At 36.8% G+C, this 25,156-nt stretch overlaps 1 protein-coding gene across 1 annotated transcript in view; it reads right to left on the reverse strand.

The window, feature by feature from the left end:
- BCKDHB (branched chain keto acid dehydrogenase E1 subunit beta) overlaps positions 1–25,156 on the reverse strand; it is a 49,781-nt gene that overhangs the window by 11,713 nt on the left and 12,912 nt on the right. The window contains exons 7-9 of the mRNA XM_087718822.1: positions 23,986–24,083; positions 23,397–23,507; positions 10,275–10,361 (exon numbers count right to left, since the gene is read on the reverse strand). Coding sequence (XP_087574948.1) covers positions 10,275–10,361; positions 23,397–23,507; positions 23,986–24,083 — 296 coding nt within the window. The remainder of the gene's footprint in view (positions 1–10,274; positions 10,362–23,396; positions 23,508–23,985; positions 24,084–25,156) is intronic.

Consider the following 25,156-nt stretch of genomic DNA (forward strand, 5'->3'; position numbering starts at 1 on the left):
ATAACATGCATTCAGATTTTTTTTTGCTTAATTTTTTTCTTTAGCATAACCTACATTTATTTTTCTAGAAAAGATAGTTTAAAATATGTGGAATTTTATATATTCGTTAATTGTCTGACTTCATTTGTAAAACTGTCACAATGAAGAAGAGAAAAATATAGATGATGTAAGATTAAATATGTTTCAATAAAGGAGAATTAAATATGTATTTGTGTTTAAAGAGCCTAAGGAGACAAATCCCTAATCTTTCTTTTCTCCACAGGTGAATATTCCATTTCATGTTGATAGATATAGATACATAATTATAGAATAGCAATTTCAACTGACAATGTATATTGAATCTTTGGTAAAACGGTGAAAAATTTCCGCTCAAATGTATGCATTTTAAAATGTAGAATTACATTTTGTGGTGCTAGTTTCCAGAAGCAGACAAGAAATGCTTAAAGAAAAAGTGATAATCCCTTTAGGAATTATTTATATCTACAGCGTTCGTTACAAAGCGCTTGATTTAATACCCTTAATTCTTAGCACATGTTATTTAAATTTGAAGACTGTTTAAATTTTAATAAATATTTGATATTGCCTTATTATTATAGTTCGAAACTGTGATAATAGTTAACTGCACATGGGAAAAAAATTATCCTTCTTATATTTCAAACGTAGCGTAAATCTCTCCTTAACGGTGAGATTATGTTTAAAAGAATGCAATGGGGGAATAAGAAAGGAAAAAGAAAAACATCTGTGCTTATACAGCTAGCCCTGAATTACAAAGTACCCTTCCAGGACTAAGGATTCCCTTTTTATTAACATGTGGTGAAAATCTTACACTAAAATGTGCTTCCTACTACAGATTTAGACAAATCAAATAGGTTAAGAGGAATACTGTCAATACAAAATAATTTCTGAAATACTCTGGGCACATCGTTTCAAGTTTGATACATTTAATTCACAATTAAATATACTGGAAATATCCCACTAGGGCTTAAAAACATGACAAACTCACATTGTAGCAGATAATGCAAAAATATGTGTTCTTAATTCCTTTCATGAAGACAAAATATCTAATTGTTGCAGATACTTTAGAAGCTAGGTTAGTGGCAGTTTGTACTGGGTAAGAACAAGTACAAAAATGACACATGGTTTATTCAGCTAGCAATGATCAATAATACTGTTCCATTTGCATCTACAAAATTATCAAACACTGTTTTAGATGGTTTAGTTTATGGTAATTAGTGAAACAGCACTGGTATTAATGCAATGACCTTCAAAATGATCTATAAATTCTAAAGCCTTACTTTACTATTAACTAAAGTTCTGGGACATTACATATACTAAAAGTATAAAATAAAGGAGAAAAAACACTAAAAAATATCTTTAGAACATATTGAAGTATTAGCCTACATATGAACTTAAAACCATATTTATTTAGACTTAATTTATATTGTCATTAATTAGTTTTGTCCACTTAGCTTCTTCCCCACTTCACTTCTTTGATATTACTAATAAGTTGCCTATACTATAAGCAGCCAGTAATATCAGCAAGCTACATTGGCAAAAATGATCTTTAATAAGAAAACTTACCCTTTTCACATGTGCTTTCTTAAAATGTATAGAATTGATCAGTTTTAAGAACTTCAGTTTTAAGAAGAGATTTTCAAACTGTTTACAAATACCAACTATGAAAAATGTTTAAAAATCCCAAGTACAAATTTGAACCAATATGAAAAAAAGTTTATTTACCATAAAACTAATGCAAACAAACAGCATAGCCAATGGCAGTATAAGATGATTTAATATTAACTAAACAGAAACTCATAACAAAGGAAAAGTCTAGACTTTATTTTTAAAAAAATGTGTTTAAAGAATACAACATGCTTTAATGCAAAAGCAAATTTAATTTTAGCTATTAATGTTTTCAAAGTCAAAATGTACACTCTCTCTTGAACTAAAATGAATCCTTAAGTGTTGAATTTAAATTATCTGGCAAAGCCATCAGTTCCAAAGTGTGTGTGCTTGTGTGTGTGTAATATTTAGAGCCTGGCTTCATAAAGATGCTTTGCACATATGTCCTAATACATCACATAAACTACTACGTTGGGGGAGAAGAAGGATTTCATTTCTGTTTCTACAAAGTACTCCGTAACAAAGGTAGAATTTGCATCTACTGTTTGTTAGGATGGGACCATTTCAATACATTTGAAAATCTTACTAAATGTGCAGTTAAGGTTATAGGCAGAGCAATTATTAAACAAAAGTACTACTTCAATATAAATAGATGTGCATATTATTACTGATTATTACCAGCATATTTGCTTTACTATATAGATATATATGCATCATTACTAATATATTGATACAAATTGTTATATTTCTAGTAATATAGAACATACACTAACAGCTTCAAATTATTATTTCAGTTATTTGTAACATTGCAGAAACTTAAATAATTCAGCAAGTTGGTGAAAATAAGATATAACAATTTTAATTTACATATTTCCACAAAGTTTAGACTACTATTCTATAACAACTGAGAAGCTATATCCAAATACATGAGTTCCTGTGGTGTATCATAGTCATTCTCCTTCAGTCCCCATTAGCAAAATGTAGTATTAATTTAGCTTTCAATAAGTACAGGTAAAATGGAATGTTAACTTTTAGATTTTTATTTTTGCTTAAATAATACAACTTACATTTTAATAAAGTTAAAAGAGATGTTATCTTAAAACACAGCAGACAAAAATACAAAATAGTATATTTAATATACTAAAATACTAATTACAGAGTTTTAAAAATCAAATCCAATAAAATGCATATTTTCATAGAAATAATATTGGAAGCTGTTGCTATTTGTATCATGCTTCTATACTTTGGGGAAAGTGTAATTTCATTTTTGAATGAAAAAACATTGCACATACTTTTTAATGTGTGAAATACTGCAATTCCTAGGATGTTCTAAAATATTGTATGTTTCATAAATTATTTCCTGTCAACATTTCTGCCTGATTGCAGACTTAAGCAGTTCAAAGATGGTTGGGTTTTTGCAAGTTTTATGCAAAACTTTTCTAGCTATGAACAGTTAATGTCAACTTGCCAGGAATCACAGGTGCATAGTGTATAGTACCAGTTCAAAAGTGTATCACTAAGAATAGAATAGAATTGGAAGGATGTACAATAAATAACCAAAACACTGTTTAAATTTCTATAAAATTATTCTGAAAATCATGAAAGTTGATTAAACTAAACTAACATTGTTCTATGTTTTTATATTTTACCTTCTAGGAAATGTTATGGAAAAATTTAATTCTTAATCAAATTAACCTGTTACTTACTAAATGACCTTAGTAAATAAGTATTCTTCAGACAAACACCCACCTGATGAAGTATAGAACATGAAAAACTTGCCATTTATTCTAGACTGATGTATCTCAAAACTATTTTACCCATATATCTAAAAATGAAATGAGTGACACACTGATTTCTAGTAATATAGAACCTACACCAACAGCTTCAAATTGCTATTTCAGTTATTTGTAACACTGCAGGAATTTAAATATTTCAGCAAATTGGTGAAAATAAGATCTAACAATTTAAACGTATACATTTCCACAAAGTTTAGAATACTATTCTATAACAACTGAGCAGCTGTATAAAATAACTTTTAAAAAAACAGTACAGACTAGCTCCATTTTAGAGTTAACAAAAGCTTTTAACAGCCAATACGATTTGATTCTTTACACTATAAACCTATATATTTCAAACCACTTGAAGATCTTAAATCTATGAGGATTACAGCTCTAAGAGATTAATTAAAGTAAAAGATCATTACTCACATTTTACTCATTTCTTTTCTTGGCCTAAAAACAACGTATCTTTTAACAAACATTTCCAAGTTTTTATTCTGGCTGAAATAAATAGTTTCCTTCCTTTACTCACCTCCTCCAACTCTAACAAAATCAGTATTTTTTGGAATATATGTTTGTATATTTGTTCCCAGCAGCAAACTTTTCCCAGGGATAAACCTCTTTGACATTCCCCACACATAAAATTTTCGTTACCAAACAGTTCTGATAACTGTTTACATCGGTGGTAAATTCATTTTTTTTTTACTACCGGTTCTGTGTGCGTGGCTTGTTAGGCGTGGCAGGGGAAGGTTACTGCAAAATCTCCATTCCCTCCCAATCAGCTGGGACTCGGGAGGCAGAGAATAGATGGGAGCGGGGCCAGCCAAAGGTGGCATTTGTCGGTTCTCCAAACTACCCAAAATTTGCACTACCGGTTCTCCAGAACCTGTCAGAACCTGCAGAGATTTCACCCCTGGTTACATGTAATAAAATGTTAGGGTTAACTTTCCAAACTGATAATGTAATAATGTTTAAATTAGAGGTAATTTGATGTGATAAAAATATCAAATAAATCAATACCTACAACTAGTCTGAAATCAACCAAAATGACTTTTAAAAAATTGAAATTCAAGCTGACACATTAGGGCAGAGGTCACCTTGAAGTTAAATTATCAATAGGTTATGCATTTATTCAAAGTGTCATTATTATCCCACTGAATTGTATCTTTCAACAATTATCTTCCATTGGAGACAGTTAAGTTCTCTCCAATTCCTTTTTAAAATGGTTCTGTGAAAGGAATACTAAAAGATAATTAAAGAAATGGCTGAAGATATTTGAGTGAGTGGAAATTTCCTACAAGTTTGAATGCACTCGTATATATCATTTTATTTGAGAGATTTGGAAATAAATACTTTATTAGAAATCAGCTGGCCTGCCCTTTCTGGCATGCAGATATCTCTAAATGTTGAGGGGAAAAAGAGCTGAAAAATTGAAAGACTATACAGGTTTAAAAGATTGTAGACCAGTGGTCTGTATAAAATAAGGAAAATCCATAAGGAAAAAAAAGAGGTTAAAATGGTTCTCACTGACAGCCATATGTTTATTTAATTAGTTATCCCATTTCAAGAGAGCCCAACTCCATAGGCGGCTTACAAATAATGTTAATTTTCAAGCTAATTTAAAGAAGCTTTGAAAGAAGTTTCTGTATAATCAAAACTTAAAACACATAAGCTAAAAAAATTATAGCACAACACAAATACCATCAACTAGCAAGCCATGCTTTCACATTTTGATACGTTAAGCCTATATACATTTTTTGAACCTGAATGTTATATTCCTGGTTTCCTTTTGTAAGCATTGAAAGCATGGTTGAAAAATATGGTTGAACTAATCATGAGAGTTTTTACCTCAGAAACAAAAAAACTATAACTGAAAATTAGAAGAAATTGTGATTTAAATCCATTTATTATTTCTAAAACATTATAGCACATGTGTTAGCCTTATATTTTGTACTAAATCAATTTCTTCTGCTAAAAGTAAGTAAAAGGCATTTTCTTTGTAAAAGAATATATGATAATCTTTCAAATATAAATATCCCCATTCAATGCAGAAAATATAGTCATTTCATAGTCATTTGATCACACAGTACTTTAATTTTCCTAGAAATTTTCCTATCAGACATATAGGACATATTAATTTCATGTTTCTTTCCTAAATACAAAGTAAGTATTTAACCACATCTACTGACAGAATGATAGGCTAAATAATCACATCAAGTATTCAGAAGATAGTTCTCAATGGAAGTACATCTACATGGAAGGAAGCATGCAGTGGGATGCCTCTAGATTTCTCTCTTCAACATCTTCATAAATGATCTACATGAAACATAAGGGGAACTCAACAAATTTGCAGATAACACCAAGCTGAGGGGAATAGCCAACACTTTAAAAAACAGGCACAAGATTCAGGAGGATCTCAATAGGCTTACAAATTGGGTCCTATCCAACAAGATATACTTCAATGGTGAAAAAAGGAAGATTCTGAACTTAGAAAAAGGAAAACCAAATGCACAAGTATAGACTAGGTGGCACCTGGCTCAACAGTAGTAACTGTGAGAGGGGGCTCTAGGTGTCCTAGTGGATTACCACTCAAGTATGAGCCAGTAGTGTGCTGCAGTTGCCAATGCTGGGCTGTATCAATAGAGGGACAGTGTCAAGACAACAAGAAGACCACACAACATACTTTGTAAAACAAATTCTCTTCCCAATTAATCTATACTAATCAAGAAGAGAACCAACCTAGAACTAAGGAGAAATTTCCTGACTGTTACAATAATTAATCAGTAGAACAACTTGTCTCCAGAAGTAGTGGATGCTTCAACACTGCAGTTTTTTTAAGACAAGATTGGACAACCATTTATCTGAAATGATATAGGGTTTCCTGCTTGTTCATGAGATTGGACTAGAAGACTTCCAAAGTCCCTTTCAACTTTCTTATTCTATTCTTTTGTTAATTAGGAATTGGTTACCCAAACAAGGTAAAAAGCTAAAAGCCCAACACAATAAGGGGAAAAAAAGAGTGCTTTTCCAACACTACCATTACAACGTAGGCTCAAAGCTGAACTCACAACCATCCTTGATCAGATTAACTTCTAGTTTTTCTCTGCTTGTCTGACTAGTTTGCCAAGAACTTCAATGATAATTAGGGAAATGAGTCTTATCATTGTCTACAGGTTTAGCCCATAAGCCTAGATTCTTGCATGCACATAATACAGGTAACTTATTATTACTGAGCACCTTAATACTGGCTGCTTATCTATAATGAAACATGAAGATTTGGAAATTAGTGTGTCTCAAATTTCATCCTTCAAACTCTGTGTCATTCAAACTGTATAATTAACCATTAATATGTCAGTCCTATCTTTATTCAACTGCTTCAGGCTTTAATTTTGTCCACATAAAAGAGAACAACTCCACATAAAAGGAAATCAAAAACTGTGGCTGACATCTAGCACCTGCACATAAATGCTATATGAACGCATGGGTATTTATTACCTAATATTTCTTGCTCTACTGCACAAGGACACGAGATGCAGGTAAGTATGCATCATATCTGGACCCAAGAGTTAACTTTTTTTTATAGCATGGTAATTTCAGCCATTGTTATAGGTTATAGAAGCATAATAAGTATGAACTATCTAATCAATATGGAAAGAATTGTGACAATGCAAGAGAAGAATGTCTCAGCCAATAAGAAAATGTTAAGTCACATGCAATTCCACAAATATAATGAGATCTCACTGCTTAAATTCATGCACAGTGAGCTCAAAACTAAAACACCACACCAAAATATCAGATAAAATCATTTTTCTCTTTGTCATATTACTTAAGAACAAAACAATTAGAAGACAAATAAAACATAATTCTTCTTGTTTCAAACAACTATAACCTTGAACAAAATCCATTAATTATACTGACAGAAAAGATGAAACAGAAAAGACTATAAATTGACCTCAATGCTAATATCATTTAACCTAGGAGTAGTTAGTCTCTAATAAAGATAAAATGGACAGCGTCTCTGGTCAGACAAGATACACATTGATTATATGGTGATATTCAACACAAACACGTATATAAAATGCAAAACAACATCCATATAGTAAATTGCAAGAATTGTAATTTTGTTTCATCCTTCAAAATAGGGATGCCTTATTTCTTTCTCACAACCTGAACAACATAAAGATATGAAAATGTGTAATTTATTTTAACTGGACATGATGTAAGTTTTATTAATTCCATGTGCAAAAAAGAAAAGAAAAAGAAAAAACAGCTTCAATTTCAGAGACTTTCTGGCTTTCTTACTACGCATTTCATCCAAAAAATGGTTTTTATAACTGTTTTTCTTTTATATTCATGACACACAACATGTCTAACACTGAAACCTTACTTCCACAGTCAAGTAAATATATGTTAGAAATTAATAAGATCAGCTCTTCTGCACGCCTAAAGCAACATTCCTCTGTGAATACGTTTCATAAATCGCATATCAAATGTATCTTATTTTTATATACTGTATGAAAAATGACAATGATATATCTACAGCAGAAGGGAGAAACTATAAGATGAAACAAAAATTTGAAACAGGAAACACCATTTCCTAAACTCTTATGATTTAAGACTTTGTAAATCTTTATTTTTTTTTTAAAGAAAAAAAAGATGCTTCATAATATATAGGGATCTCTTTATCCAGGCTTCCATAGCAACTTTGGCAACTGCTCTCAGCTGTCTTTAGAGAGTTAAACATTAATAGCCATTCCACTTTGCATTTTTCTTAGCAAAGCACTTATCTTTTAAGGATTATTATAAACACTCTGTTGTGTTTTTAAAAAAAATAAAATCAAAGGATCTTGTCTAAAGGATTTCCAAAACTCTACTTTGAACTTGACACCAAGCAAGAAACAGGAAGAGTGGATATTTTTCCTGGTATTCTACTTCTTGACCATTTGACATAAGTAGGGGAAAAAACCTGCACAGCTGGTATTGTTCGTGGCCCTTATTGGGCCAAGGCAGGGAGTAAGGAAGCATATGACCCCCAGAAACTCCTGGATCACATGATTCCTAACCTCATTGCAGCCTGGTAAAGAAATCTGCAGGATTTCTCCCACCGCATTTGGTAGAACCCACCCCCACCCACCCCCCAGGCATTTTTCACAGAATAGCATATCTACAGTTTTCAATGGTTTTCTACCATTACCACAGAATGCTATAAAGAACAGATGTAGTAAATTTAGGATTGTAACCTAAAGCTTATAAACACTATGAAGCCAAAGGCAGAGTAAGTTCTCAAGAACTTTTTTTTTCATAATTATTAGAGCAGAACAGTGTTATTTTTTTTTCTATAGGATGAAATGATCTTGAAAAGCAATCATGACCGATATAATCAATCAGTTAAAAAAAAGTAGCAAAAATAACTTTGGAAGATCACAATGTTCAGATTTTAAAAATACAACGCCACAAGTAAAACGAAATGCAAGTTGATTTAGAGATAGTTTCAATAGACCGAGATTTTCTCTGTCACTTTTTGAGAAAGTTGTCCAACTTCTCTATTTGCCAACATTGTTGGATACAGAATGACACTGAAAGATTATTCCCCGCCTTCCAAATACAAGTTGTGTAGCAACCACTTACAATTGTCTATCTATTTGTTTAGATAATTTATACGACTCCCCATCTCACAGAAATGATTGTAGGTGGTGTGCTAAGATATTAAAACTGTATACTGTTTGTCAGATTTGCTGGTTAGAATCTTTACTGGTTTTTCTTCTGCTGCTTCCCTTTACTCCATAGATATTCCATCAATTCCTGTATCTTTCCGACTTGCTAATAACTATCATGATCTACTTTTAAATTCTAGTACTAAGAATGCGTGTAAGGAAATATTTTGGATAATAAGGTGTTGTGACTCGGCAGAAACCTCCTGTGAGTTGTTTCGGGATGCACACAGGAGAAGGGCTGACTGACTCACAGGAGATGATAACGAGCAGCTGTGGCTCGTTAGGATCTCCTCCTGCAGATAAAAGACGGATGGTACCACGCCCTGGTTGCAGAAGTCAACGTTCCAATTCCGTTCCATTTCTGTTCTAGTCAAGTTCTCCGCTTGTTTGCAACCATCGAGATAAAGCACTTGGATAAGTGATTTGATTTATATAATCCTGTTTTGCTGTAGTTTACTTTTGCCAGAGCATTTATCTGTGTTTATTTTGGGCTCGCAGCCAGCAAGAGCCGGGACTGATAAAAGTATTCCTTTGAAGTTCTGTTTGGCTTTCGTTTTTGAACGGACAAGGTGGGGGGGGGGGGTCAGAACAATAAGGTATCTTGGATGTTGCCATTTCCACCAGGGCAGCATTTCACTTCCACCTTTTGTTTTTGAATCAGTTACAATGTGTTCAATCAATAACCATATTAAAAGAGTATCCTCAAAGTCTCATTGATAATGTTTGTTCATTGACTGCATTCAACCCAATATTGCTATTTTCCTCTTGACTATGGGAGCATTATTACTATCTATTGTTTACAGTGGTATGGTATGACCGGTACGCCCTGGTACAGGCCATACGGGTGCCTGCTGAGAGCACCATCGCCCGCTCTCCTTACCTCTTTTTGAGATGACCGAGGCATTTAAGCACATGCATGGGGCATATGGCTCCAAGCAGCTGGAGCGTCACAGGCGGTGGGTACGCATGCGTGGCTTGGTGGGCGTGGCATGGCTTGGTGGGTGTGGCAAGGGAAGGATACTGTAAAATCTCCATTCCCACCCCACTCCAGGGGAAGGTTACTGCAAAATATGTATCTTAAAATGTATTTTTTTTAGTTGTGAAAATCCCACTCAAGTTGAGTTTCTTCAGAAAAGAGCTCAATAAATTTAGAAATTACCTGCACTGTGGAGCTAATTTCTGATGCAAAACCTCCAGTAACAGGTGCTTCATGAGTGATGAGCAATCGTCCAGTCTTTGCCACTGACTAAAAAAAAAAAAAGGGGGGGGGGGGAGAGAAAGACTTTTAAGATTTATTTATAAAGACACTTTCTATAACTAAAAAATGGCATAATACAGGTAATCCTCGAGTTATGACAGTTCACATAGCGACTGTTTAAATTTATGACATAACCCCAAAATACTTACAACGCAGTCCCGAACTTACAAATGCTACAGCACCACGGCAGTCATTCACACATACGGACGACTGCAGAGGCATTGCAACATTGCACCCTGCCTATTCCCCCCCATCCGCTGGGTCTCCACAGGCATTGGGCCTGTAGAGACTCACTTACCTTGTGCCGATTTAGCGAGATGTTTGTTCCTTTGCTACTTCGGTGCATTCATGGAGAACAGAAGCCTAAAGTATTACGAGATCATGCAAGATCTTACGCTGCTGATCTCACATGATCTCACACTATGCAGCACTTTAGACCTCTTTTCTCTGCGAACCAAGGCCTGCATGAGATCCATGGGAAAAGGTTTTGCAAATGGTGAGGCTTTTCCTCCGTTTGCAAAGCCTTTTGCTGTGGATCTGGTACAGGCCTCAATTTGCAAAAACAGAGGCCTAAAGTACTGTAGTGCGAGACCATGCAAGATCAGTAGCACAAGATCGTGGCCCTCAGAAGCTTCCAGTCTTGGCGCCAAAAGTGTTTGCAAGCCAATGGGACGCGAGTTTGCTGCTCCAAAGTCTCATCAGCTGGCAAACACTTTTCGCGCTGAGATTGCAAGCAGGCAAAGAAACCGCAGCAGAGAGACTGGAAAGAAGACAGTTCGCTAGATCTTCACAAGGTAAGTGACCCAGTGCGGCAGGATGGGGGGAGCAATTGATCCAAGGGAAGGGAGCATAAAGTATCTCAGTGGGTCGGGAGAGGACCGGGTGGTCTGAAGCATGTAGCTTGCTCCATCACTAGCCCCCCTCATGGCCTTCCCCACCCTGAGATACCTCATGTGCACTTAACAACCTGCACATTTGATTAGTGAATGCGTAGGCAAAAGCAGGGAATGATCACATTCATTTCACGTGATTCACACCAATGAATCCTCGGGTTACAAATGTAATTGGCAGGCTTCGTTACATTTGTAGCTCGAGGATTACCTCTTAAAGGCATACATAAGTTATTTTGAAATCCTGGCAATCCAAGTTGATGACGATAACTATAGAAAGCATCTGGGTTGGGAACAAATTGTTTAACAAGCTATGAAACAAGTTATAGCCACTCTATTAATATATTGAGATAAATAACATATTATTTAATAACTATTAAACTTTTCCAAAGTAATGTGTGCAACTTTTTTTGAGTTCTGTGTTATACTGTTTATATTTTGAAAATACTAATACATTAAAGTTTCCAATGCCAAATAAAAGATAAGAAAAATTAGAATATTAATATATACCAAATACTTTTAGACTAAGAAAACTCATGCTTACATTATATGCTACTTATATAAAGAACTTGATCAGCACAATTTGCCCAATGCTAGTAATATTCTTTACATCATAATCAAATATTATTTTTAAAGTGGTCTAATGCAGTGTTTCTCAACCTTGACAACTTGAAGATGTCTGGACTTCAACTCCCAGAATTCCCCAGCCAGCGAATGCTGGCTGGGGAATTCTGGGAGTTGAAGTCCAGACATCTTCAAGTTGCCAAGGTTGAGAAACACTGGTCTAATGCTCTTAAAACTAAAGCCAAAAGGCTCTATATTATTTACTTTAAAAAAACATTTTTCCATGGCAATTTACAACTAAACCCACATAAAACATTGAAGCAGTACAAATATACAGTATAAGACAATAAAACAATAAAAATACCAGCCGAAATTAATATTTCTTGACAACAGTGTGTTACAAATCAACACACTGATTTAAATGCTTACGGGGGGGGGGGGGAGGTTTTGTCAGTCAAGGCCATTTCAGAGGCTGGCAGATGCTACAGGAAAAGTCCATTCTCTGATAGCTGCTTGCCTCATCTCAGCTATAGGTACCCCTCCCCCCGAGAAGGTGAAAATTATGTTAGATTGCAGATAAGAACACACTTTCAAATATTATAGTAGTCCTAAGCAGTGAATGTAAAGGTAAAGGTTCCCCTCACACATGTGATAATCATTACCGACTCTAGGGGGCGGTGCTCTGTTTCAAAGCAGAAGAGCCAGTGCTGACTGAAGATGCCTCCGGGGTCATATGGCCGGCATGACTGAACGCCTAAGTTGCACGGAATGCTAGTTCCTATTTTTCTACTTGCATTTTTTACATGTTTTCGAACTGCTAGGTTGGCAGAAGCTGGGACAAGTAACAGCTCACTCCGTTACGCAGCACTAGGGATTCGAACCTCCAAACTGCTGACCTTTCTGATCGACAAACTCGGCATCTTACCACATCCTTTTTAAACATAAAGCAGTGAAGGGCTTTATAAATTAATACAACACTCTTAACAAAATCCAGAAATGAAATGGAAGCCATGAAAAATGTACAAGAATATATTCACAATAACCAGTTCTAATTAAGTAATTCATAAGAAGCAGAATCTAAAGTTGGCCATGTTTGAACATAAGTCTCAATGGTTTTTTTTTAACAAAAAAAACCGAAAACACCCAAATGTGGCTTACCTGGCTTTTTATAATGGAACAGATGGGCTTTGCCATGTGATTTCCTTATCAGATGTTCAACAACATATAGATAATTCTACTGCTTAAGATTAAGCTAAGCAAATTAATTCCAGTTACTCATTTCATTAAGCAATTTTGTGTGTGCAAGACCTAAAGTGACACCTTATCTCTTTCATTTTAGAAGAGCTCAAATATTCTGAAATAGTTGTTGTTACAACCTCTTCTTCAAATTCATTTGAACAGATCAAATTCCTTCCTAACCCATACGTAGGGCTAGAAATGGCATATCTGGAAGACAGAGCATCTCATTTCGACTGACTACACAATAATAAAGTGTAAATTGCAAGGGTAAAGACTCCCTCAAGTCAAATTCAACTCCTGTTGAGTGCATGTACAACACATTAATCTTATTTTCAAGTTAGAGCACTGACAAGTTCAAAGCTCTGACTGGCAATAAACTGGCTGGACCAGAAGATAAAAGAATTAGTCTTCTTTTTTATGTTTTATTTGGTAACCTAGCCAGCCAAGCAACTGGTAATTTTCCTCCTGATGGAAGTTGAATGGATGGAAGTTAGAAGCTTTATCGAACTACCTTCTGGAAAGTTGGGAAATTTAAATTTATTGTTTCACAAAGCAAGATTCAGAATGTGGTAACCACAGATTTTGCTTTTAACTAATTTCGCCTTACTCAATATGTCTTGATAGGTTTAACAGATTTAAACATACAATTGTCAGAGTATGGTAACTATCCAACTTATGGGCAGTTTATGAATGATAAAACATTCTTGTCCTCTAGAGGAAAAATACCTTTCCAAGTTATTAAAAAACAGCATGGAAATTGTGTGCAAGTGGGGAGGGAGAACCTAACCCAGACTTCTTCATAAGACTTAGTAGTTCCTCCATCATACTTTACCCTCATCACAGACTGGCATTTATAGAGTTTGTTTTATATACTTACACACATGTCTCTCAAATTATGTTATTTAAAAAAAACAAGTCTACATCTATAACTTGCTCAATGGAGCGAAACAGTATAATGTATTCAATAAAAATGTAAAAATTATTCCAAAACAAATAATTGCCCACAGCAAACTGAGCCTAGTCCTTATGCTGCAATTCTTAACACATTCACTTGAGATTAACCTCCAATGAACTCAATAGAGTTTATTTGTGAAAAGCAGAGATAATACTGGTGTGTCAGAGACTTGAAAAGCACACCCCCCAAAAGTTAAATTTTATAACTATTAAATAACTACCCTTTTCTAGCACCTTAAAGCTACAGGACATGAAATTAATTTTGAAGGAAGCAGGTTAATCTTCAAAACAGAACACTTCAACAAGAGAATAATTATGGAAGCTATCAAAATAGAGAATGAATAAACGTGACGATATATCCCGCCTACCAGACATCTAGAAACCAGCCCTAGTCAACAAACAAGCCCCACCCACCACCCAGGCCGTTACAACACGAAACAACAATAGACACACAGCCAGCACCAATCAGCACCAATCAGCACCAATCTACCAATCATGATACAACCACACAACCAATCATTTCACTTACTGAAACAAAGCCAGCACTCCACCACCACCCCATCAAGCTCCAATCACACTTTAAGTACAAAACCCAGTCTGAAGATGACAAATGAGACCTCACTGAAATGTTGCCAAGACAATCTCAATCTTACATGGGAAAAGACCTGAATACAACAAGACCAGCATACCTACACCTGTGAAAATCTACAAACACACACAAACACACACACACACACACACACACACACACACACACACACACACAAGCCAGGAATTAATGGACAACCAGAACAGAGGTGCAAGTTAATTTCATTAAGAATATTTCTTAATATCAAACCACCTACCCATCCAACAGAATAAGGAATCCAGGGGTGGGCTTCCATAATTTTAGCAACAGCTTCTCTGCCCTGTTGCTGGGTGAGTGTGACTTAATTGGCCTCCTGCACCATGGCAGGGGGGCGTTTTCGCCCTCTCAGGCTCCAGAGGCTTTCCTCATGCCTCCAGCAGGGTGAAAACGGCCTCCCCCAAGCTCTGGAGGCCCACCAGTGGCCAGAAACAGGCCCATTTCTGACCTTCCAAAACTTCAGGGAGGCCCATTTTTCACCCTCCCCAAGCCTCCGAGTGGGTCATGTACTTACCTGACATCCCAAACCGGCCACGTGGGGTCTCCTGGAGGGGTGGGCGGGACCAGCCAGGAGTGGGATTTGGGGGTTTTCCGAACTGGGCAGATTGTTAGCTAGAGGTTCTCCCGAACCCGTACGAACTCACAGCAGCCCACCCCTGAAGGAATCCCAGCACCCATACTTCCACAGTGGTTTCAATTCCAACTAGTAATGTATACAGAAAGATATTAAAAGGAAAAAAAATTGCACTCATAACTCATGAATTGGAATGTAACCAATCCTTCAAAGTTCCAGAAATTCTTAGCCCAAAGAAATATGAAAGACAAATACAAGAAGCAGCCATTCTCTCTGTCTACAACTTCATTTTAACACTATCTAGCATGAAGTTGAAGAAATCAATTCTGCAACAACATCATGGGTATTCTCTGACTGATGCCTCATATTCTTGAGCAATCGTTAAGGAAGTCTAATTATTAATATGTATAGCCATCCCTTCTTCATATCCTACTTCTTATTGAATAGAGCTAATTATTTGTATGCCATTCTGTTAAAAGAAAAAGTCCAGTGCTGTCTAAATTAACTTGGAAGGAGCAGGGTACTTGCTTTTAAAAAACGTCTTTTCCTAAGGTTCAAGAATTAAGGAGCAGATTAAAAATAAAAGGTGCTGAGCCATTTAAATATTGTCTCATGCCACAGAGAGCTTTAAAGGCCTTGAACTTGCACGTGGAAGCAAATCGGGAGTCAGGGCAGCTGGCTTGTGCTGTGACATTTTGCAGTAGCCGAAGCTTCTGAATGCCTTTCAGAGCTAATCCCATGTAGAGCACATTGCAGTAGTCGAGACAAGAGATGATTAAGGTTTGAATGACTGAACACAGGGAGCCCTGATCCAGGAAATGCTGCAGGTGATATACAAACCTAAGTTGTAGAAAAGCTCTCCTAGCCCTGTCAGCTTCAAGCAGGAATCACAAGTACAGGAGAACCCCTAAATTGCAAACTCAACGTAAACAGGTTAGGACCACCACGTGCAGAACTAAAGATGAGAACTAATCTGTATCTTGAAGCTCCATGCACGCAAAGCAGGGGTGGGTTTTAACCGGTTCGCGGCGGTCCCCGCGAACCGGTTGGTTGGCAAACCCGGAAGTAAGTAACTTCCGGGAACGGCAAAGGGCCCACCCGCCCGTGCTCCTTACCCGGTTTTGACGGGTTCTGCGCTTCCACGCATGCGCAGGACGCATACAGCGCCTGCGCGATCCTCCAGGAACAGCTGGAGCATCGCACAGACACTAGTACACATGCGTGCACTGCGCGCGTGCACGAGGACACCGCCGGCCTCGTTCCAACCGAACTGGTTGGAACAGGGCGAGAAACCCACCCCTGACCCAAAGCCACTCAGCCTTGCGAGGGTTCACTGGCAGCCTGGACACGGTTATGCTTAGTAATTATGATTAGGCTTTAAATTTAAATTAAAGGTGTCCGTTTTATTTCATCTTTACACAGTCTAAATCATTTCATGGTAAATAATGGATGTACTGTATTTTTCAGACTATAAGACACACCGTAGTATAAGAAATACCATGATTTTGAAGAGGTAAATTTTTAAAAAAAGTTTCTGCACTCTGCAGGCCTCCCAAACCCTCTGCACGACTCATTTTTTGCAAAAGAAAAAAAGGGGGGCCTGCAGAGATTTGGGAGGCTTTTAGAGTGCTCCTGGGGGCTGGAAGGGGGCAAAAATGAACAAAAAGGCCTGATTTTTACTCATTTTTCCACTCCCCAGCCCCCAGGAGCACTTTTCAAGCCTCCCAAACCCTCTGCATGTCCATTCTGTATTCACTGCTGTATTCAGTGTATAAGACACACCTAGATTTTCACCCCTTTTTGGGGGGAGGGGGAAAGGTGCATCTTATATCTGAGAAATAGGGTATATATTTATAAAATTGTGAGTCTTATTTGTTATACTTTACAACAAAATGATTTTCAGTATTGTATTGTGTATTGCATTTTGATAACTTTAAGTTTATTATGAGCAGTTGACTAGAAAAGAGGCTTACATAAAAAATAAAACCAGTCTTACTGGTATTATTCCAATATCCAAGGCCAAGAAGAGACTCTCTCTTAAATCTTGAAACATTCCTATTCTGTTTTTGTTTTCCTTATAAGGGTTTGGGGGCTTCACTTTACCCTCTTCTTTCTCCACCATGCTACCATTCCTCGTTTAAATGCTTCTGCTATAGGTCAAAAATGGATAGGAACTACTATTCCCTTTATATTTTAGATATAATCGTTGTCCTCACAATTTCCATTCTCTTTTACACTGTTCTTAATTATAGTAATTCCTACCTCTCCCTTTTCAAATTCCTTTCTGTAAATGTAAAATTTTACTGTGGTTAAACACTTTCCTCTTTAATTGTTCCTTTCTTCTTTTTCTATAGTCTTTATTGATATTGGATAGTTATTTTATTTTTCTTCCTCCAGAGAAATTCAATTTTCTTAAAAGTAACTCTCACATTCTAATGTCTTCCATTCACTTAATTTTCCTTTTGATTGTCCAACTGAATCCTCTCCTCCCATTTTTTGTTGGCAACCTCTGTGAGAATCAAGCTCTCACTTAACGTTTTTTAATTATTTTATTATTTTAACCCAAGCACTGCAAATCTAACTTAAATACTAAACATGCATTTTATCTATCAACATAATCAACTATAAACCAATATAGTAGTACTAGTTAATCTGATTTATGTACTTCACTTTCTTGAAGAATCAGTTCTTTCACAATGGATGTTGACCCCAAGACATATGGGTAACAACTTAATTCCTTGGCATGACAGACAACTTATCTAAAAAAAGAGCCACATCATCTAGAACCAGAGGTGGGTTCCTACCAGTTCGCACCTATTTGGTAGAACCAGTTCGTCAAATCTACTGAACCGGTTAGAAGAGGTTCCACCAGTGGATCCAGAAAGCAGGCCATACCTACAGAAGAGGTTCCAAAATTTTTTGAAACCCACCACTGGTCCTTGGATATGATTATTCTACATTATCATGCTCATATTTATAAAACTCAGTGCCTCTGTGAAAGGTAAGGATGACTACTGCGTTTGTGGTGCAATCAGAACATTGCGTGTGTTGAAGTTGTTTTAACGCAAACCAAAGATGCCTTTTAAAAAAGTTTACATCATATTCTTATGCATGCCAGTGCTGTGTGTGAGGTAACTTAAGGTGGTTCTGACAAGTGTCGTCGGCATCTTCATATCCGGTCACATGGGTGGCAAGCCACTCCCACAAAGGAGGCCACACCCACAGAGTAGGTTCGAACAATTTTTGAAACCCACCACTTGTCTAGAACAGTGGCCCCCAACCTTTTGGACACCGGGGACTGGTTCCCTGGAGATGGATTTTTCCGGGGACCAGAGAGGTTGTGGTTTGTCATGCAGCCTGCATCCCATGAATGGCGCTTTGTTTGTTTGTGCAACCCAGTTTCTGGCATGTCATGGACCGGTTCTGGTCCACAGACTGGGGGTTGGGGACCTCTAATCTAGGGCAATGATGTGTGACTGCAAATATCCAGGCAACCAATAGGAAGAATTAATTAATTTAATTTAATAGATTTATAGGCTGCCCAATCCCGGAGGACTCCGGGGGCAAAGAAATCTGTTTTGTGTCTGTATTTTTTCAGCCCAGAAAAATAATAGCCCTATGAAGTTGTTGGTGGTGATGATGTGGTAGTGATAAATTTGTGATCTGCGGTTGCAAAGCAGTTGAAAAGCAACTATGTTGGGCAAATGTATTTTCAGATCATAATCACAGAAACTTTAAGTCTGATCAGAACAGACTCAACTGAACAGTGAATTTCAAAATCTCAAATGTCAACAAGGTATATCCGAGATTGATGTTCACAAATCCCTCAAAATGCAGGTTGATTTTAAAAGAAGTATTTCGAGATAGAGAGCTGATTCCACTGCGCCACCTGCTTTGTGGAATATGATTCCCTGGAGATGAGATTGGCCTTGAGCCTATTGGTTTATTGTAAGGCTCTGAAGACAGGCATTGGGATTCAGGAGTCTAATGGAGTCGATATAGTGGTTGCACTTATCGTTTTGAAGAAAGGGCTTATCTTAGCTGTTTTAGAGACTTTATTATGTTTTTAATATGCTTTTATATTTTTCCCTCATTTTTCAATTGTATTTTTTTTTGTTGCTTTCATTTTTGTTTCAATTTTTTGTAAGCTGTCCAAAAACCTATATATGAGATGGGTGGCTATGTAAATTTAAGTAATATTTAAATTGTTGCACACCTAAACTGTTTAAGAACAGTTCCTTTGCTTTTAGAATAAAAAAGGTATTGATATATGAAATTATAAATGAAAAAAAAGAAACTACAGTACATAATCCTATATATCTCAATTAATTTACATCTCATTTTTTCAGTCTGAGTACTAAAGGTTTCCAAAAGAAAGAAAAACAAAAATTTGATTTTGCATTGCTAGAATGCAATTAAGCAACTAATCTTGCATTACCCATTGATTTTGGGGATAATTAATCAAAAAAAGTGTTAAGAGAGTGTACAACAAATACATGGAAAATTGCCACCTTATTTTTAGCCTCACAAATTCTTCTCCCTTTGTATAGTTTTATATATGTCTAGATTTACGGGAAAACCTCAACTCTCTCCACAAAAAACCTTCAATATGAATAATATTGGGTAGAAAATAATGTCACAATAATTATATTACCTTCTCATGTTTAAGTTGTTACAAGACGTATCTTATTTATACTGTATATACATGCAGTTTAGCAAATACTACACTTTAAGATCATTAATATTCTCTCAAAAATTGAAATTTGCGCTGTAAAATAAAACAAGTAACAAAAACAAATACTATTATCACATTTACAATTTAAAAATATTATGCCAGAATATAAATTTGCAAAAATTTGTATTGCTTTTGTAGAAAGTTATCCATGCCCTGGACTATAAGAGTTAAAATAATATCTCAACCCTTCATTCTGCAATGCGTTTTCTAATTCCCACAAATGAACATAGACTCAGCAAAGCTTAAATTGTGTTTAGCTTACTTATGTCTATGAATGCTCTTACAAAAAAGAATAATCCGTGCCAATGGAATCACAAGCTGAAATGGAGAATAGGGAACAAGAAAAAGTTGGTTTCACTAGATGATGGATGCCATCATTTACAAAGAAAAAATGTCTCAAATGTAAATGTCATCCCCATGTTCAAAATTTAAAAGAACAAAGAACCTCTTCCTACCCTTAATCATACATTTTTAAAGGGTTTTAGGAAGCTGCCATCATCCAGTGTTTCTGGAATGCAGCAACTTAGGCGGATGACTTGTGGCAGGCACCTGCCAATTTTATTTCACCATAACTCAACATTTGATCGACTATTACATAAATCTCTATCAAATTTTTAAAAAAAAACTACTTGTGTAGAAAAATCTGGAAGAAAATGACAACTTGAGATGAATGCAGACATGCTTTTATGGAACTAAATTATAGAATTACCCAGTGTTTTCCCTTTTCATTCTTCGGAGAAACCTAGAATTAAGAATATAATTATAACTACAAAGCAGGCTAAGGATTTCAACTAATATGCTCTGAGTAATCTTGAGCTATGGGTTTGGAAGCCTTTTGATGATAGAGATGCTCCATCTTTTGACTCCAGACAATGTGACACTTCCCCATGCAGAAGTGGTTTATAACTTGGCTAATCCTCTGGGCTCATAGGACCAACTTGAAGAGCAGGTGGCAACTGTGGCTTGGGAAAAATCTTCATCTTGTGCTCCAGTTAGAGCCTTCCCTACATGAGGAGGTCTGCTTATGGCCACAAATGATTTAATCAGCTCTTGCTAGGATGAGTACCACAAAGCTCTTAAAAGAACAGTATGTCATCTAAAATGTAATGGCTCGTCAAGCGATGGGAACTTCTACATCATCTTAGGGAACATAGGGACAAAGCTCTCTCAACCACTTTCTTCCTTTGGTGGGGGGGGATACTGTTCTCCCTAATATTAGGTTTGTTTCCATTCTAAGCCAAAATATGAAATCTGGACTTTTGATTAGTGCATTCTGTGAATTCAACCACTCTTGTTTGTGAGCCATGGCTGTAGATTACCATTATATACAGGTAGTCTTCGGATACAACAGCACCTTGGACCCAGATTGTGGTCACTAAACATTGTAGTTGTAAAACAAGGTATTGCATGGCTTAGCAAAAGCACTCCAGGCAGTCCCAGATGTCGTTCTAACTCCAGGACACATTAAGTGGGAAGGAAAGGGAATCCCAGGTAAGGAGCCCCCCCTTCCCCATTGCAACAGGGAAGTGGGGGAGGCCCAGCAAAGGCTATGTGCAAATTGGGGTGGGGGGTGATCCAGTTTTAGCACAAGTTCAGGAAGACTGGGGAAAGAGAGTATGGGCTGCATGTGTTCATGTGTGGAAATGCAGGGGAGCCTGGAAAAGAGGACATGGTATGCATGTGTGCGAGTGCAGGGAGGTCAAACGGGAAGGTGCTGGTGGATGCATATACTTATGTAAGTACAGGAAGGCCCAAGAAAGGAAGATGCTGGTGGGCAGTGGTGGGTTTCTGCCTGTTTGGACCAGTTTGGCTGAACAGGTGGTGGTGTGGTGCCTGGGTCACTGGAACCAGCAGCGACCCAGGCCTGCCACACCCCCGAATCAGTTCACCAGTGCGGGCATGAGCGAAGCGAGCAGGGCATGCGCAAAACGCCCTCTCAGCAAACCGGTAGTAAATCCGTTAGGAACGAACCACTGCTGGTGGGTGTATCTGTGCGAGAGGGCGCTTGCAGGAAGCCAGCAGAGACGGTCAGCAACAGCAATCATGCTTGCAGTAGGTCATAAGTGTGGGCTGGTTGCCAAGAATACAAATTTTGGTCATGTCACTGAGGGGGTCCTGCAATGGCTACAGCTTTGAGAACCAGTTGTCAATCACTTTGTTCCATCATAACTTCAAACAGTTGCTGAACAAATTCAAGGATTGCCTCTTGAGTTTGGAATTGGATTCCATGTTTATTTAAACATAATTAAGGAATTCATGGTTAGCACTACAACTGGATCCAGCCCCTGATTTATCTCTAGTGAAAAAGAAAACACATTTCTAAATCAACAGTACTAAGCGATTTCATCTGACAAGGACATTTCTTATTACAAAGAATTTCGAACAGCCTTTCTTAGATAATAAGATATGGGGAAGCAATCTGTTATGGTACAGAATACAAGAATTCACTGAAATAAAATGCAATAGATGGTAAAATGTATTGGTTTTTTTTAAATATAACTTAGTTCAAATTAATACTCAGTACAATCAGTTTTGAGAAGCATATTCATGATCTACAGGTGACCTATTCATCATTATCTTGAGATTTAATAATATATTACTAACATGAAATTATTGCAAAAACAGTTCTAATTATGAAACAGATTAAATACTCAAATTATTTTGAAAAAAATAGGATCAGCTTTTAGAAACTACTACTCAGTAAAACATATGTAAAACCCAGATTCAATTGATCTAACAGAGACCTCTAGTGGTAGGAACATGGTTATACTATTTGTAATTTTAGAAAAACCAAAACTGTAACAAATGTCTATGGAGATTCTCAGTCATCTAGGTCATGGTTCTCCCAAAGGTGGTTTTTTTCTCACCAAGACGCTTCCCCGCATTCCCAAAGACACAGTCTACATTCTTTCATATTTGGGACTGAAATAAATCCAACATCCCAATATATAACTGTTCAGAGACCAGAAACCAGAGGCGGATTTCTACCGGTTCGGCTGAGTAGGTAGCAACTCAGCCTGCCATGCCCCCGAACCAGTTCTATCAGCACTGCCATAGGCGCCGCTCTCGTTTTTTCCTTCTGTGCATGTGCAGAAGCATTTTTTACTACTGCGCATGGACACAGCAAGCATGCCCGAAGCACGTCCCTGAGCGAACCAGCAGTAGAAGCTGGAACCCATCCCTGTCTGAAACAGCACTTGCAACTCTTGGGGTGGGGGGACGGAGTGGGGTGTAATTAAAGGCTCAAAATCCCTCTTCAAAACCCACATTTAATGTTTTTTTCTAAGAATTTGGTTTCCTTGTACCATAGATTTCCATATATGAACAATAGAGGCTTGTTCAATATATTTTGTATCAATTTTACATATTACATTGTATAATAATCAGATCATTATAATAGAGTTTGATTAAATGGATATGAGAACATGAAATGTACACTTACCTTGCACACAGTCTCTGCATCCCAAGGCAAAATCGTTTTCAAATCAATTATTTCACAGGAAACTCCTAATTTTTCTTGTGCCATAACTGCTACCTCTTTTATAACATGAACCTAAATATTAGGAGAAAGTGTGCAATAAACTTTAAAATCTCATGAATTTCAACAAGATTTAAGTCTCACTAACATTCTAATCCTATCTATTTGGGTCTTATTTAATTTCCATCACTTTCGTTAGAAGAATATTCTAGAAGATTTACATACACCCATAATGGAGGGCCGAACGAAACATAAATATCTGATGAAGTGATTGCTTCAGATAGCAACACTATCCAGATGAACATGGCAATAAAGTGATCAGCAGTTCAGCAGTTCAAATCTCACCGGCTCAAGGTTGACTCAGCCTTCCATCCTTCCGAGGTGGGTAAAATGAGGACGCAGATTGTGGGGGCGATATGCTGACTCTGTAAACCACTTAGAGAGGGCTGAAAGCCCTATGAAGTCTAACTGCTATTGCTATTGCTATTAGGAACTACTAAGAAGTATTTGGGGCATTTCCCCCACCCCTCAAATCCTAAAAAATCTTACTCACCTGAGTACCCCAAGCCACCAAAGTTACATCGCTTCCATCCTGAAGCACTTCTGCTTGAGACAAAGGGATGGTGTAAGGCTCCACAGGGACTTGTTCCACTAAATAAAAGGAAAACAATGAAGTTTATAATTTGAGTATCTGGAACAGAAATACAGAACTACAACTTCTAGCAGCCCCAGTCAGCATGTATGTAGTTGAAGGATGCCGGCAAAACTTGAAGGGACAGCATGTTCCCCATCCCTGATGCAAGATTTCTAAATTTAGAGCCATAGCGGTAACAGAACTCACGAGAGTTCCATTCTGAAGAATCAGAAATCCAGTGGCAATGTGTGGAGATAAAAAATTAATTCACTTGTGTCAATGGGAAATTTATTATCAGTTGAAGCTATGAGTGCAGAAAATAAAAAAAATAAATCCCAGATGTAATTTAGGAATTTCCGTTGATTATATCAGAAAATTATATCAGAAAACTAGCAGAACAGCATAAGATTTACTGAAAAACTTAACCACAATTAAAAGTTGGATGAAATCCAAGTTTTGGAAGGAAAGGAAGCAATAACTAAAACTCACTACAAATTTAATAGGCCGATAAGTGCCCTTATAAACCAAAAAAAAAAATATCTGTTTGTGTTCACAATTATTCAGATATATTGCAGTAAAAACAAACAAAATTAAATATAGAGATAATCCAACAAGATCCCATTTTCACAAGCACAAGTGCCTATCTCTAGGACTGTATTACAGTTCAGCCTGAACAACAGGGCGTCACAGTAATGAGAAATTAAGCTATGCATGATATATACTAATATGACAATTTATGAATGGGGGTACAGATCTAACAGCAATGGCAGAAAGCCAGCAGCAATGGGGGAACTATCTAACATAGTACCCATCCTGTTCTGATTATTCATATGCTGAACTTTTATGTGCATGCAAGAGATGGATATGTAGTTTCAGAAAAATAAGACACCAACTAACTTTACTCCTTCACAGAAACAACTGCCTCTTTTTAAAAGCCAGTGCCAACTGTCAATTGAATTGTTTGCTTCCCTTCCTCTCAACCTCATTCTACTATAGAAAAGATATTCCCCCAATCACTTGTTTCTTGGGGTTCACCTACTAAATTTTCTCAGTCAAAACATTTTACGGCAAACTCCTAATCTTTGGAGAT

This window comes from Thamnophis sirtalis, unplaced genomic scaffold (assembly GCF_051295495.1).
Source record: "Thamnophis sirtalis isolate CommonGarterSnake01/CBP01778 unplaced genomic scaffold, rThaSir2_p1.2 scaffold_6, whole genome shotgun sequence".
Lineage (NCBI taxonomy): Eukaryota > Metazoa > Chordata > Lepidosauria > Squamata > Natricidae > Thamnophis > Thamnophis sirtalis.